Source organism: Aphidius gifuensis, linkage group LG6 (assembly GCF_014905175.1).
Source record: "Aphidius gifuensis isolate YNYX2018 linkage group LG6, ASM1490517v1, whole genome shotgun sequence".
NCBI lineage: Eukaryota > Metazoa > Arthropoda > Insecta > Hymenoptera > Braconidae > Aphidius > Aphidius gifuensis.
The window spans coordinates 12580874-12597680 of record NC_057793.1 but is presented as its reverse complement, the minus strand read 5'-3'; the positions used below and the strand labels follow the sequence as shown (position 1 = coordinate 12597680).

The 16807-nt window shown below is 28.3% G+C and overlaps 1 protein-coding gene across 1 annotated transcript; it reads right to left on the bottom strand.

The window, feature by feature from the left end:
• Window positions 1–3036: 3036 nt before the first annotated feature.
• LOC122859527 lies at window positions 3037–4199 on the bottom strand. Its single transcript, XM_044163161.1, has 3 exons — window positions 3776–4199; window positions 3489–3665; window positions 3037–3387 (listed from the first exon to the last, which is right to left on the bottom strand). Exons 1-3 carry the CDS (start codon window positions 4119–4121, stop codon window positions 3236–3238), a joined length of 675 nt encoding a protein of 224 aa, XP_044019096.1. The 5' UTR covers window positions 4122–4199; the 3' UTR covers window positions 3037–3235.
• Between the last annotated feature and the right edge of the window lie 12608 nt (window positions 4200–16807).

Here is a 16807-nt window from a genome sequence, read left to right as displayed (position 1 = left end):
CTACACTAAACCTATGCTTTAACTAACTGAGCCACGAGCGCGATATATATATTTCGAACGTTTTTTGTTCTCTTGTAGTAATTAAGTTCACTCGTAGACTTGGTAGACTTTTTTGAAGATGATTATTCAAATACAAATATATTTATTTATTCATTTAATTTTAATGCTCCATTGTTGAATTTTTTTTTTCTATTGTCTTCTTTTTTTTTTGTCAAAAATTAGCTGATGGTTGGTAGCCATTAATGGCCAGCCATGAATTTGCCATGAATTGGCCGATGAACGGCAGCCATTAATGGCCAGCCATGAATTTGCCATGAATTGGCCGATGAACGGTAGCCATTAATGGCCAGCCATGATTTTGCCATAAATTGGCCGATGAACAGCAGCCATTAAATGGCCAGCCATGAATTTGCCACGAATTGGCCGATGAACAGTAGCCATTAAATGGCCAGCCATGAATTTGCCATGAATTGGCCGATGAACGGCAGCCATCAATGGCCAGTCATGAATTTGCCATGAATTGGCCGATGAACGGCAGCCATTAAATGGCCAGCCATGAATTTGCCATGAATTGGCCGATGAATGGTACCCATTAAATGGCCAGCCATTAATTTGCCAAGGATCGGCCAATGAACGGCAGCCATTAAATGGCCAGCAATGCATTTACCATGAATCGGCCGATGAATGGTAACCATTAAATGGCCAGCCAATTAATGGCCAGACGTTGGCCAAGACAAGACTGCCAATCTTTGCAACACAATAATGGACCGATCGTTTGCCAAGTATATTCCATTAATGGCCCTTGCTTGGCTACCAATCATGGGCTACCGTTTATCGGCCAGTGTATGGCCATGTTTCCATGCTTGGCGATTCCTACACGGGATTGTTATTTTTTCAAGACAAATATATTAATTCCATAAGAAAAAAAAATTGAAGTCAATTCCTTTTATGGTTTTATATGGAAGGATATGAGTGATTCGAAATGAATCTTCTTTTTATACTTAAGTATTTATTTTTTCGGAAAACGGTAAATTCAATTTAAAAAAAGATCTGGTAACGTTTGTTGGGGCGTGTGGCTCGCGTTACCGTTGAAAATTAAAAATTTTCAATACTCCGGCTAGGGCCGTGTTAAATTTTATCTCTCAAATGGTTTTTAAAAGTAACAATACAATAATAGTACATTTTTTTTTTATTTTTCTGAAAATCGATTTTTTTTTTTTTTTTTTCGTTCAAGTTAAGGCAAGCTATAACTTCTGTTAGAATCAACGGAATGACTTCATATTAGGCTCAAAAAACGTGGTTTTCAAAACTCTATCGCCCCTCAAGGAGTTTATCCTGATTCCAATAGTCAATTTTTTTCTATTTTTGAAACAAAAGAGACAAAAATATTTCAAAAATTCTAATTTTTACTATTTTATGAAAACTATAATTTTTTTTGAAAAAAGTTTCGACTAAAAGTTGTAGGATTTTACCACACATGCTTTTTAAGTCTTATACAAAGTATCTAGGACGATTTTCTCGAAAGTTAAAGCGTTCTTCAAAAATTACTCGAAAACTAGAAAAGCAATACTTTTGATAAAATTGTAGTAAAGACTTCGTATTAGGCTCAAACAACGCGTCTTTAGAAACTCCATCGCCCCTTATGAGAAAGAGCATTATTTGTTCAGTCACTTTTTTTTTTTTTTCTAAAAACTAAATTTAAAAAGCACAAGCTATAACTCAAAATGGAGTAGTCGCAGAGGTTTCATATTAGGCTTATAATAATCGTTTTTCAAAATTCTATAACTTTTTCAAATCAATTTTTATCGTACGAATAGTATTTTTCGTGCAAAAAAAAAAAAAAAAAGATATCGCTTTTCTTTATCAAGTGCGATAGAATTTCTAGAGCCGCTTCTTTTGAGCCAAATACGAAGTCTTTACGACAATTAGTTTAAAAGTTATGAACGTTTTTTTTTTGGGGGGGATAAATCCAATACTGCGGCTGAGCCTTTCGGCTCCTAGCCTCCGTAAAACCAGTGACCAGGTACAGATTCGAATGTATATACGAATACGTCGGAAAACAATGACCCAGGGGATAGCCATGCCGTGCCCTGGAACTGAATTTACCTATGTCCATATTCTTAACAAGACATACTATTGTCTTTGTATAAACTGTTTTTAACTTCTTTTAAATTTTTTTTTTACAGTGTATATCAATAAGAATACGCCGGTATAACTTTCAGATTAATTTCGAATTTAATTACAAAAAATTGTGACATTAGAAAAATAAAAAATACAATCAAGAATGATAATAATTATAAATAAATAAATGAAATTCTGTAATCCACTATAATCGCGAAATTGATAATTGTGTGTTGTAAAACTGCATAATATTGGCAGAAAATGTTTCGGTATCCTTATTCTCGTCACAAGTAAAACACATCTTAAGGTAAGAATCTTCCAGATTTGTAGAAGCACATGTCAGTAAACGTTGCAAAATAAAATATAATTTTAAGACAAATAAACTTTACCTAAAAAAATTCAAGAAAACTGCAACCTAGTCTCGAGTTATGATAATAAAATACTTCTTTATATAACACAAAAATTCTTTTAAAAAATTAATATTTGACAAAAATCTATTTTTCATCCAGTTTTTACATGTATTTTCACAAAACTTAACATCAAAAATAAAAAACTGTGATTTAGTTGATATCAGAAAAAGAAAACCGAAATTCAAAGAACTAGAGCGTATACGCAAATATCTAATGAGGCGAGAGGAATGGACTCATTGATTTCACTCGAAATGCCCCATATAAATGAATATTTTTTATTTATATTCGAGACTACACATAGCAGTACTTTTTCTTCGCGTCGAGCTGACTCATATTTCCTAGTAATCATAAAGTACTACTTGATATTGAAGTTAATGAATTAATTCATTCATAATGTAATCAACGATGATGATTTTTATTACAGTCTAGAGAATTAAAAAATAATAGTGACAGATGCATGTTTCAAATATGTAATTATAATTAATGTATGAAAAATATATTTTTGATATTTAATTTAATATTATTATTATTTAATTCAATAATTTCTGTATTGTTATGAATATTCATTTATAACGAACAATCAAATCATAAAATAGTCAAGCATTATATTTTTTATTAGATGATAAAAAAAGTTGTAAAAAATTATTAAATATTGTACAAACAAGGTGATGAGTATTCATAGATTTTTAAAACTACAAATGTATCTAACTTCGTCGTGTAGATCTTTTACGTCGTCGATCATATCCACCACTACCACTACCTCCAGGATGATCATAATCGACACTGGAACTGTGGGTTTGTACATAACTGTGTTGAGGATGTTTTACAATCTCATATGTACTTTTGTCATGATGTTCTAAAAATAGAAGATAAGATTGTATTTTTGTTAACGTGATATGATAAAAATAAAATAATAAAATGTAAAAAAAAAGTAACAATAAATTATTAACATCTTACCAGACGACTTTTTCAGTAAAGCCACCGTTGCCAAAACAAGAGCAATTTTTCCAATAACAAATGCTTTGCCAGCAAGTAATGCAGTAGCATGAAGTGCTACATACATTAATGTTGCTTTTGCAGCAGCAACCATCATAATAAAAATTCGTCCCATACCTTTTTTCTTTTTCTTACGGGCTTAAAAAATTAGATTAAAAACACAAATCAAAATTATAGCTTTATCTACATTTGCTTTTTTAAAAAAAGCTTATTTGATATTTATAAAGTTGAAGTTTGAAAGAAAATACCTTCGGTAACTCCACCATCAGCAAGAAGATTTTCTAAACTCCATGAATCATCCATGTCTTCAATATTTTTTTTGGAAATAATTTCCGATGGAGTGGTAGATGATGATGGTAAGGATGATTCATTATTCTCACTTACAATGGAAAGACACTCAGATGAATAAGCATTATTTCCAGAACAATCAATAGTCACTGTATTCTCATTTATTAAAGGTTTTGAATAACTTCGATGAACTGGTTCAGCTGCTGTTATAACAGCACGTAATCCGATAATTATTGATGAACAAATGATGAGTTGTCGAAGCATGTTCAACACTGACTGAGCGTACGATATAAGCAACCTTGGCATTTTTATAAAGATGCTCAGAAACAATTACTTGATTCTTAGTGCCGGGAACACCTTGTTACACCATACAGAGCGTGAATACATCTATACCTGTTTACACGTAATCATTGCTTCGATGCTCATTACTTCCGTTTCTTTAAGTTACACGCCAAGAGAAGTATAATAGCATATACATATTGATCATTTTTTATGTGTCAGTAAAAGTTAAGAGCTCTGTGAATAACTTTGCTTTTTGTTTATTTATACACACTTTGTAGAATTATTATCTTTTTTTTTTCATACAACGAGACCAATAATAAATGATATCATGTTCTACATAACAAATAGACTTGTTTGTTGTTTCACGAGAATGTACAGTTTGATTGCTGGCATATTTCAATTGGTAATTTTGATTTATTTAATTTTTGCACAATCAATTATTATAATTTTTATATACCTATTATATTTTTTATAATTTTTTTTTCAATGAAATTTCTCAAATTTATCCTTAAATATTAAAAGAAAATATGAAACTATAACACAAAATTACTGTTTATTTTTGTTCTGAAATATAATGCAACAGGTTGGCATATTAATTATGTTTTATCATTACATTCTTTTCGTGATTCGGATAGAAAAAGTTGATTCTTATAATAACAGAATAAGACAAAGGGTTGTTTATCGGATATGTAATAGATATCCACGGAGCGTAGATAACGGATAAAATGAACCTCGTTTTGTAAACCGCGAGGATAATCGAACATATTCACAATGACTGTATAAATATTGTATAAACGTGCAAAAAGTACAAAAAATATTTAAAAAAAAAAAATATATTAATAATATCTGTCGTAAATGCATATAATTGTATATATATATTATAAACCTGTCAAAAAAAAATTTTCTTGTTTTTAAATATTTTTTAAAAAATGCTATTCAATTAACATAATGAGTCATATTCCGTTTTTAAGATCTTCTTATAAGTATACAATTTATCTTGATAAAAATTTTTTAATATTAAAATTGACAAATTTTTCGAAACGTTTTAGTGACGTTATTTGAATCACGGAAAAAAATAATTGGTAAATTTTACTTTTTTCTTTTTTGGCTTTTGTGGAATCCATAGAGAATAATCGATTGACTGTATTTAAACACTCAGTAAATTTTACGTTCAAAAATTTGAAAGTGAATTAATAATTTTATTATGTAAATTTTACATTTTTAATGGTACACTAAAAAAAAAATTCTATCTCGTAGAATTTTTGTTCTTGGAAATTTTTAGTATTGAATTATGAAAAATATGTCTTGATACAAAAAAAAAAATAAAAGAATAAATGATTTGAAATAATACGTCGATGTCTTGATTTGTGACAAATTGCCTTAATTTTAGAAGTTGGCTTCTTGAATAAAATTAACTCACTCCTTAATACGAGAATTCTATGTTACATTTAAATCAAAATGTACCTTAATTTTAGAAGTTGGCTTCTTGAATATAATCAACTCACTTCTTGATACGATAACTTTATGTCACAATTCAAATCACTATCTACCTTAATTTCAGAAGTTCGCTTCTTAAATAAAATCAACTGACTTCTCGATACAATAACTTTATGTCATAATTCAAATCACAAAAGTATAAAATAAATTTTTTGATTATAAAAAAAAATTATTTATTTAATTTATCATATTATTAATTTATTTATTTGAGTGTTACACTTATTTGATTTTTCAGCTGCCCATATTTTATAAACAATTTTGTGTTCCGACCGAGATTCGAACCTGCGATTACCTAAATCTACCTAACTACCTAAGCCTTTACCGCGCATCTGATTTTTCAAGTTGAAGCCGGAAAAAATTTTTGATCACTTAAGCTAAAACCAGATAGAAGTTTTATTCTTAAAAACAGAAAAAAATTTTTTCAGTGTAACTCTTAAACATAAGTCTTAAACTAATTAAGATAAAGAGTACGTTTTAAATTACGCTCAAATTAAAGATATTCAAAAACTATATAACCAAGAATATGAAACAAAAAGTTTGTATTATTAATAAAAATATAATATAAAAAATACTTCAAGACGAAATATTAAGAAAACTAAGAACAAATACAATTTTTTGCCAGGATAATTTTTATGAAAAAATCTTTGAGTTTGATGGATTTTCATTTTTTTTTTGTTGCTAAAAGTTTGTTACTTTCTGATTAGTATAATGTTATGATATAATTGTTTGTAGAGGTCACAATTTTCAGTATTTCTCTACACTGTGAAAATTTTTAGTTAAAAATAAATGAAATTGTTCTTAATTTTAGAAGAAAACTTCTTGGCAAAAAATGGTTAAAAATAAAAAAAAAATTATTCATTTCAAATAAAAAATAGTTTGTTTAGGGAATAATAATTTTTTTTTTTTCAATAATAACTCAATTAATTAATTCCAAATTGATTAATTATAGTTAAAAAATTATTGTATATAATTATTATTCAATATTAAAAATGATTTAATATTAGTTTTAACTAAAATTAATTAAATACAATAATTTTTTAACTACATATAACCAATCAATTTGGAATAAATTTATTGAATTGTTATTTAAAGAAAAAAAATTATTATTCCCGGCAATTTCAAAATTCTCTATGTGACAGAATTAAAATTTGGATCCTACATTCGATCTCGCGGTCAATCGGATAACACGCTCGCTTCCTGCCCCAAAGTATCTCGGTTCGATACCCGTTCAGGTAGTTTAGTGTAGGAAAAAAAAAAAAATTCAATCTTAGAGTTGGATAAAGTTAATAACAATATAAATAATTCAATTTAAAAAAAATTAAATTTTTAATTTTTTTTATTTCACATTTCCAACAGAATATTAGTTTGATTAAAAGAAAAAACCGTTTGTATCAAACCAAACATTGGTTCCTTCAAAACCCTTTTTGTTTATAACAAAATTTAATTTTTCTTAATTCATTACTTTTATTGTTTCTATTGAGTCATCTGTCTATTGAAACAAACAATATATCGTTTTAAACAAATGACAATTGTCTTTTTACAAACAGCCAACGTTTACGTCAAACATCATGTGGCATAACTTAAGATGTGATACCAGAAAGACAAGAAAGAAATATATTTTTGACGTTGTAATTAAGTCTGAACTATTGAAAAAAAAAAATTTTAAACTTGACCCCACCTGGTTTTTCTCAAATAAAATTTCAGTATTCAAGACATTGTAATGTCCTGCGGTAAGCGCAGAACTTTTTTTATTTCATATAAATTGTATTTTATAAAATTATATATTCAGGGTCCAATTGGATACCCCTACACGGAAAAAAATTTTTAGCTGCAGCAACGAGCTGGATAGCTGTCTCTCCTATCCACGGCTAACTAACCTTTGGATAGTTAGCAGAGGATTGTTATTTTGGCAATCCACATTTGACAGGTTACTATTCTTGTGAAAACAGCGTGCCTACTCGTTACATTAGCTACACTTTGGATAGCTGTGGTAGCTATCCAAAGTCTGACAAGCTGGTATCGCTGTAGTAGCTATTTAGGATTGCGTATATGCATAACTATAAGTATATAGACATACGAAGTACAAACAATATATTAATGTACATTTACTAATTTTTAAAATTATTATCTAATTAATTTTATACTAAATTTGATGCACCAAATAAACGCCAACTTGAATACAAAATCTTATGCTAAATTTTTAATAACTATATGGATTATTTTAGTCATTGTTAATAATAATTTGGTGGATCTGTCAAAAAAGAGAGGTTATGAACACAACAGCTGTTGACATTGAGATTATGTCGAACCTGACGAGTTGGTTAGCCACGCTAGCTATCCAGTCGGCTGGAATAACTAACCGATTGTCTTTTTAATATATCGGGCTTGATTATTAAATCAACTATCCTTTTTTAACTATCCAAACGCCTCGTGACTGCAGCTAAAAATTTTTTTCCGTGTAGCTCCATCTTATGAATTATAAGGGTAACATTTAAGGGAGCAAACGCATCCCCGAACACCTCCGAATATTCCCGACCTACCCTACGGTCAGCTTGTGCTACTGACCCAATATATCGATCAGTTCACTGGGATCCCTGATCCTGTGACTACCAGCTCTAACTGCTCTAACTGCTTTAATAAGTGCTTTAAAAAATCTTAGAATAATTCTAAGAGTCACCAGCCGAAAACTGTAAGTTATATTTATCCAATATTTCATTGATTTATTTTGCTTAAATATTCTCACTTATATTCACATAATATTTGGTTACATAAATCATTAATTTAAACTCATTAAAATCATCTTGGATTTAACTTGTAATAAGTTCCGACCACATGGTCTAAGTGGGCTTGTTCTTTTAATTTAAATTCGAATACAAGCTTTGTGTTAAATTATTTAATCAAATAAATATTGAATAAAGTAAATTATAGTTGGCTGATTTAAGCAATAATTTGCTTGTTGAAAATATTTAATTATTTTAAATATGTTAGAATTTTTAGCTTATATTTTATTATTTATTTAAATAATTATTTATCAAATTAAGAATAATATGAAAGGAATTATTTAAGGTATATGAAATGAGGTAGACTTTAAATTAATTAATTATTTTCTTTAATCAAAAAGCTACGTATAGGGAGATCGTGTCAATGCTTATGTGTACCAGACAAGAGTCCCAATTAGACTAACTCACGAAATTATATATCGACATAATATTAATTCTTTATTCCTTTGTCTTAATCACACTTCCAGCATTCGTCATTTATTCCCAGAAAAATATTTCGGTTACACCATGCATCAACATCATCCGATCACACCATACTCACATACATACACACAATCTCATTCTCATAAACAAAAATAAATTTAATCTTTATTTCGTTTCATTATTACTTCTTGTTTATTCTACAGAAATAAAATCATATTTCCAACAAAATATAACAATCAACGACCTCGTGGTCATGAATTTGGTTTTAGCTACGACCTGTAAAGTATAGTAAAGCGTTTATGTAATTATTAAATCAAACATATGTAAAAGTGATCTTCGTTATAATTTTTATTGTAAATTCAGTGTTACACAAGTGCGTCAATTATCTCAAGGTCCACGTCGGTCCAAATTTAACTATCTGTTAGTGAACATCAATACCATCGGTAAAGTTGTGGTATTTTAATAACAAATTTACCATTTTATTTAACATTATAATTTTTGTGTTTGACTCAAGTTTTTATAAATTATTTGTGTTTAATTTGTGTAACATTCTCGCGTGTTTTTTAGGTTCCTTTTTACCTCTCTCTACATTACGCAATTTTTTATCTCCCTACCCTTCTAATGTTTCTTAATTGAGCAGGATAAACAGGGCTAATTTTAATACATATCTAGCAGGGTTATTTTATAGGGCAATATTGGGTTGTCTAATAAGTAATCCGGCTACGATATTTCAACATATAATTTACATCAGGTGGGGTCAAGTTTAAAATTTTTTTTTTTCAATAGTTCAGACTTAATTACAACGTCAAAAATATATTTCTTTCTTGTCTTTCTGGTATCACATCTTAATTAATATACACACAATTAGTGACAATTTCGAATACTTGACACTTTTTTTGTAAAAAAACCTTGTTTTTTTTTTTTGTTGAGATATTATTTAACATTGGCTCTTATGGAGATTTCAACCATTTCTTTCGGATAGAAAAAATAATGGAAAAGTCTTGAAAAAATCACACATATACTAAAAACCAAGTTTTATTAATTGAGGGTCCGGATGCAATAAGCGGCCGCACATTTAAAAATAAAAAAAAAAATATAGTAATATACGGGATAAAAAGACCTACATTTTTTGTAAATAACTTTTTTATCATTATTATTATTATTTAACAAATTAAAAAATAAAAAACAAAAAAAAAATTTATAAAAAATACTTTTTCTTTTAAGGTTGATTCCCAGTCGCATCACCGAACCAATATATATGCCACGAAGGGCCCGTATATCGATAACGTTATTTTTTATTCCCGTGTCTTAAAATTTTTTGTGGCGCCACTGATGAAAAAACCAAGTTCTTTAGTAGTATGTGTGTGCGTGGCTACACACTAGTCAGCGAAATTTAACGTTTTCTGTTGCGTTTTGAAAAAGTTATTAATAATAATATGAGGCACCGCCTATACCTTGCGTGTTAAAGTTGTCAACTTTGACAGTAAATATCTCAAAAAAACCACAAAAAAAAAATTGAAAAAAATCGACAATGTAGATAATTATTTCATTTAAACATAAGATAAAAAAAAAAAAAATCTGTTGCGATTTCAGATTTCCAGAATCAACCTTAAGTTCAACTCGTGATATCTTTTTTATTTATCAACAAAATAACTTGAAATTTTCAGGATACCTTTGTTATAGTCTAGCGATCATAAAAGCGCAAAAAAAAAAAATTATTTATCTTTATTATTAAGTTTTATTTATTTATTGTTTAACGCCGTTTTGAGTAATATCTTTTTCAACTTCAAACGTAAAAAGTGTCAAGAGAATTTTAAAACTGACATACTTGTCTGTGGCAATATTGATTATCAGTATTCCTGATAAAAAAAAAGGCAGAATCTGGCACTTGTTGTAAAAACCGGTCTAAATCCGTAAGAATCTGTCAGAATCGGTAAGAATCTGTCAGAATCTGTGGGAATCTGCCACAATCTGTAAGAATAGGTAAGAATTTGTCATAATCTGCCAGAATCTGTAAGAATATCTACATTCTTAATATCTTTCAATTAAATTAAAGTCTCGTTAGCTGATTATATAATTTTTTTTTTTCTAATATTTTTTAGGGACAACAATATACAAATACCTCAAATATAGTTATCCAATCAAAAGAATTTATTCACATTATGAGTTGATGCTTTAAAAAATGTTGTGAAAAAGTTGATGAATCCTATCAAAAAATATTTTTTGACAAGTTTTGGATATTGAATGGTGATTATAAATGTCAAAATATATTGTTGAGTGGACTTATGATTTTGAAAAATCCTCCAGCTGATATTAATTTACAAGACAATAAACCGAAGTTTTGGAATTATTATTTTCACTCTATTTACAGTCGGGTTGAAGTTTGCCAAATTTTTTTATGTCAACTGTTACAAATTACAAAACGCAGATTTGCTACAATACAAAAAAAATTGTTGAATAATGAATCTTTAGATGATAATTGGGGCTCACACGAACAACATAATTTAAAATTAACTGATGAATTAAAATTGTTGATTAAAAATCATTGCTTATCATTACCTCACTCTAATTCTCATTATAGTTTGGAAAAATGTAAGCTACTAACGTTTGACCATCCTGATTTATCATTAAGAAATTCATATCAATTATTTACTGAATATTATATTGAAGAAACTGGTAATGAAACTCTTCGTTTAACAGAATCTACCTACTCAAAATTTTTAAACCATCATTTAAATTTCACGTTTAAAAAACCCTGCACTGACGTATGTGATTTTTGTTATGAATATAAAGATAATACAACAGAGAACAATGAACTAATTGAACATAAAAATAATGTTAAGAAACACGAAAAATTGAAAGATGAGATGATAAATGACAAAAAGTCTCTATGTATAGAATTTGTCAAAATTTGCCATTGCCTAAAATTCCAGTTTCAGAATAATTTTACAAAAACTTTATTGATAATTTTTTTTCTGAAGTGATAATTAAAGATCCAAAACCCGCAAATTTAAAAAAAGAAAAAAAAATTGAAAAAAAAAAACCATTGATTGAATATTTAATATATTAATATTTTTATAGTTTTCTTATAAATGTTTCATTTAAACTACATATACGTTACGTGTAATTAACTTTATATATTGAACCATATACTTGTATTCTTTGTTAATAATTAATATTAAAAAAAAGTTTCTTATTACTATTTATTGTTATTTCGTATGGATTATTTCTATTAGAAAATATATATAATACGATTTACCAAAGTTAGTTTTTCGCCAAGGGAATAAGCATATATCTATATATGTATATAAATGTGAAAATAAAAACCTTTGAGGCATATGTTCTCAGCAACTACCCAACCGATCTTTATGATTTTTTTTTAAAATTGAAGAGCTTATCACGGAGATCGTTTTTAGTGTTTAATCAATTTCATAACTTAATAAACGACTGAGTTATTAATTATTATAAATAATAGCCTGTTACGCAGCAGAGTCAACAGGCGGCGTTGCTGTGTAGCCACTACTGTATTGGTGTGTGTGTAAAAACATGTGGTAGCAAGTCGTTACTTCCAACAGAAGGCTCGGCCATTTGCAATTGTGTTACTGTGATATACGGACGTTATTTTTGAATAGTTTTAAAACTAGTGATAATTATTTTATTTTTATGATAAGTATTTTTAATGGTGATTATTTTTATAAATTATTATTGTTTCGAATAGATTTTATTAGTGTTAAAAAATTGTTTTATTTCAATTTTATAACCTCTTTGTATTTGTACTCTCAGAAAACGTTTTCCAACGATTTGGACTTTTGACAAATGTGATTCAATCACGTTTGCTGATTTTGTTGTCCTTGATTATATCGTTGATTAGATATTGTTTGCGTTTATTGCACGATGAAAAGAAAAAGTAATTTAAGTTATTCAAGCAGGAATAATAATAATAATAATAATAATAATAATAATAATAATAATAATTTTATAATAATAATTAATTAAAAATTCCTTGACATTCTTGGTGAAAAAAATCTGGCAGATTCTGTTAGATGCTGGCAGATTCTGCCAGCCAAATACTCGATCTGAACAGTCTGCTAGATTCTGCCAGATTTTGTCAGCCGAATATTCGGCTTCCAACAGTCTGCCAGATTCTGTCAACCACATATCCGACTCCCAACAGCATGCCAGATTCTACCAGATTCTGTCCGCCACATATTTGATTTCCAACAGTCTGCCAGATTCAGACAATTTATAAATATTGTTTTTTTTCAATCAATTGATTTTTTTAAATTAATACAACTGATTAGGAGACAAACTTCGAGATTGAAGTTTCTTGATACCTTAGCGTGATGTTTATAGTAACCACAATAATGAGTCCAGAATTTTTTTTTTTTTTTTTTAGAATTTTTTGGTAAAAATGGTCTGGCAGATTCTTACAGATTCTGGCAGATTTTCACAGATTCTGGCAGATTATGACAGATTCTTACCAACACATTTATATTTTTGATCACATTATGTGATTTATTTTTTTATCACATTATATGATTTATTTTTTGATCACATTATATGATTATTCTATTAATGTGATCAATAAATAAATCACATAATGTGATCAAAAAAAAATAAAAGTATTTGAAATTAATATGTGATCAAAACATAAATCACATAATGTGATCAAAAATATAAATGTGATTTTAAATTAAAAATGATTATTTTGTCATGATTAGTGTGAGTGCTGTGTGTGTTAGTATGCAGCTGCGCATTCATCCAGTGAATTTATGATTTAGCTCTATCCGTCATTCGAATTTTGAATTAATTAAAAAAACAAAAACAATTTAATCCATGGCGCGTAAACACACATGTGGATTCAGACGCCATAATGATAATAATTATCGACGCTCGATTCTGATTAGTCAACTTAAAACGTTAATAACTCAGGCACAAAGCGTCGTAGACCCAAAATTTAAAAACATGTACTATTTAAAATTTCACGTACAATCTCGTGGTATACCTATGCGCGACTTACACGACATCTTGTATAGACTTGACTTAGTGTACAATGAATGGAACATTAAATTAGTTCATATTTTTTACACGAATAAAAAGTGAAAATCACTTTTTTTTTGGTAAATGTTGTTTAAACAACAGAATTAGTAAATTTCACTTAAAAAAATAGTACAATAAAATTTACGACAAAAAAAATGAAACTTTTATAGAAAAACGTATTATGAACAAACAAAAAATGTAAAATTTGCGATTTATAAAAGTAACTTATATCTGAATGATTTCTAGGATTTCAGAAACGATTTTATATGATTTCTGTTAAATAGACAAAAGATTTCTTAAGTGAATAGCTTTTTGTTATTATACAACGTTGTATCATTGTTTTGTTAAAAACATTTTTTTCCAATTTTTATCGAATTGAGGGTCCGGATGCAATAACGACCTGCACGCTCGAAAAACGGTAAAAGTATTGTTCAATGGCTTGGACAATTCTTAATTTTCAAAGTCGTCAAAAAAAAAAAAAACGTTTTCTACATGCCTATATTTTTTAATTTTTTTTTTGACGACTTTGAAAATTAAGAATTGTCTAAGCCATTGGACAATACTTCTACCGTTTTTCGAGCGTGCAGGTCGTTATTGCATCCGGACCCTCAATTGTATTTAATTCATATTGTGCTATAATTATTAATAAATAAATAAAGTTATATGAGATGTTGGACGTGTTCATTAGGCCTATAATTTGAAGTATCTAGGCGTGTTTTAGAGCTATGTTTTTTTTTTTTTTTTATATAAATACAAGTCCTCTATACAGTCGTAGCTTTTTAATCTCCTGTTCAGGTGAAATCAATCACCGATTTATAATTAAGACACATTTATGTCCTATTTTTTTAAGAAATGAAGTATAAAAATGGATGTTTAATTTGTGCAAATATTTGACTTGCAAAATTAAAATAAAATGCAAGCAAGCAAGAATATTTTTGTCACAATCCAAGAAGGATACTTCTAAAATCATAACATAAATATTCTTGGATTATGACAATATTGCCATGAAGCAAGAAAATTTTTGTCACAATCCAAGAAGAATACTTCTATAATTATAACAGATGAGTCTTGGATTATGACAAAATTGCCTTGATCCAAGAAACTTTTTGTCATAATCCAAGAAGGATACTTCTAAAATTCAGACAAATGTTTCATGGAACAAGACGTACTTGTCATGGATTATGACATAGACGTCTTGTTTCAAGAAATTTTTTTTTCTCAAAACAAAAAATATTCTTCACAAATCAAGAACGTTTTGTTCATGATTCAAGAAAATTATTTGCAAGAAGGAAACTTCTATTTTACAGAAGTTTTTTTTTTCAGTGTGCTATTTCAAACAACATTCCTCTGCTGTTTATTTTCAATTTTCAAGGTCTTTAGATTTTCTTTGATATTTTACGACTGGAATCTGTATATGATAATAAATATATATTACGCATTATTAAAACATTTTAGTGTTCACATCTAAGCCTATGATGTTTACTCGTAAATAAAAATTTCCTGCGATCCGTGGGAACAATGTGCCAAGCATTGCATTGTTTTTTTTTTTTACTTTTTTCCAAATGTAGCACACTATCAGTGTGCAATATCAATAGTTAGTGTCAGTAGCTTCTTCTTCTTTTACATCCACAATCCTTTCTTTTGTTGTTGTTTGAACCAACTACATCATGGGATAATAGCTAAAGTAGGTGAGCAATCCAAACAAAGAAAGGGTTATTATTATACTTGGCTTTCTATCAGTTATCCGGGTATATACACGTATGTATCTATAGATATAAAAATAATATAGATCTATACCTATGATTTTACTTATTCTGAGACCTGGTGCAATGTTCAAAAGACTTCGTACACATAAACATGTATAGAAAGTACCTTAAAAGTTTTTTAAATAATTATTCATAATCATATCATAATTATTAAAAAAAAAGATTTAGAAACGTTTGAAGAAATAAAGAAGACTTCTAATCCCTTCGTCTTATGGTGGAAAACCTTTTTCCATGATTCTGAATGTTGAATTAAAAAAATTTACCTATTTTAAGATAACAAAAAAGTTCTTCCCTTACACTATTATAAATAAAAGTAATTACCTTAAGATGAGTTTGCAGTAATTCTTCAGGAAAAAATTATAAATTTTTTGAATTTTTTCGACGAAATATATCTGTAAAACTGAAGAAGCTCAAAAAGCTCATTCAATTCAATTAACTTTTACATAAAAATAGAAAAAATACTAATGATTTATAACTTTATAAGTAACGATTATAATCATATTATAAACATTATGATAAAAAAAAATTATTTCATGAAAAGTATGTACTCAAATCAGGAGAAAAATTTCTTACTGTTATTGCGCTTAAAAGTATAAATAAGAATAACGTCTCCTGTATTTTCATAACAAATTATATACAGCATCGAAATATAAATGACTTTTCTCGTCAAACTGAATATTCTGCTAGTATAATATTGATGCTACCAAATATACTAGTAAAAAAGTCTGTATTCACATTAAAAAATTCCATGTAGGACCTTGTAGCGGTTTTTATACAACACAAGTGGACTGGTTTTTTCTATCTCAAAGGTCGTCAACGCAGGTCATGGTGTCATCCTCTTTCTCCAATAGAATTGCATGACTGAAGGTGAACTATCACTTGGTTGAATCGCAATTCAATTGGTTAATTTTTTTCCTATATGCATATATATTTATATACACATATTGCTTCAAGGTACAAAAAAACTTCACTCAATACTCTCTCCCACATATATTAACAACAAAGTACATCTTTCTTACTCTCGCAATAAAGATACCTGAATGATTAAATAAATTTTTTACCACTATTTGAATTTTTTCTTCCTACCTTTCTATTAAGCATACAAAACGAAATTCTTAAAGACGAAGATGCGCAGCAAGTGTGGGTCTTTGTGTCACAAAAGGTCACATACTCTCTCATGAGAATGTAAGTTGTCTTCATTGCA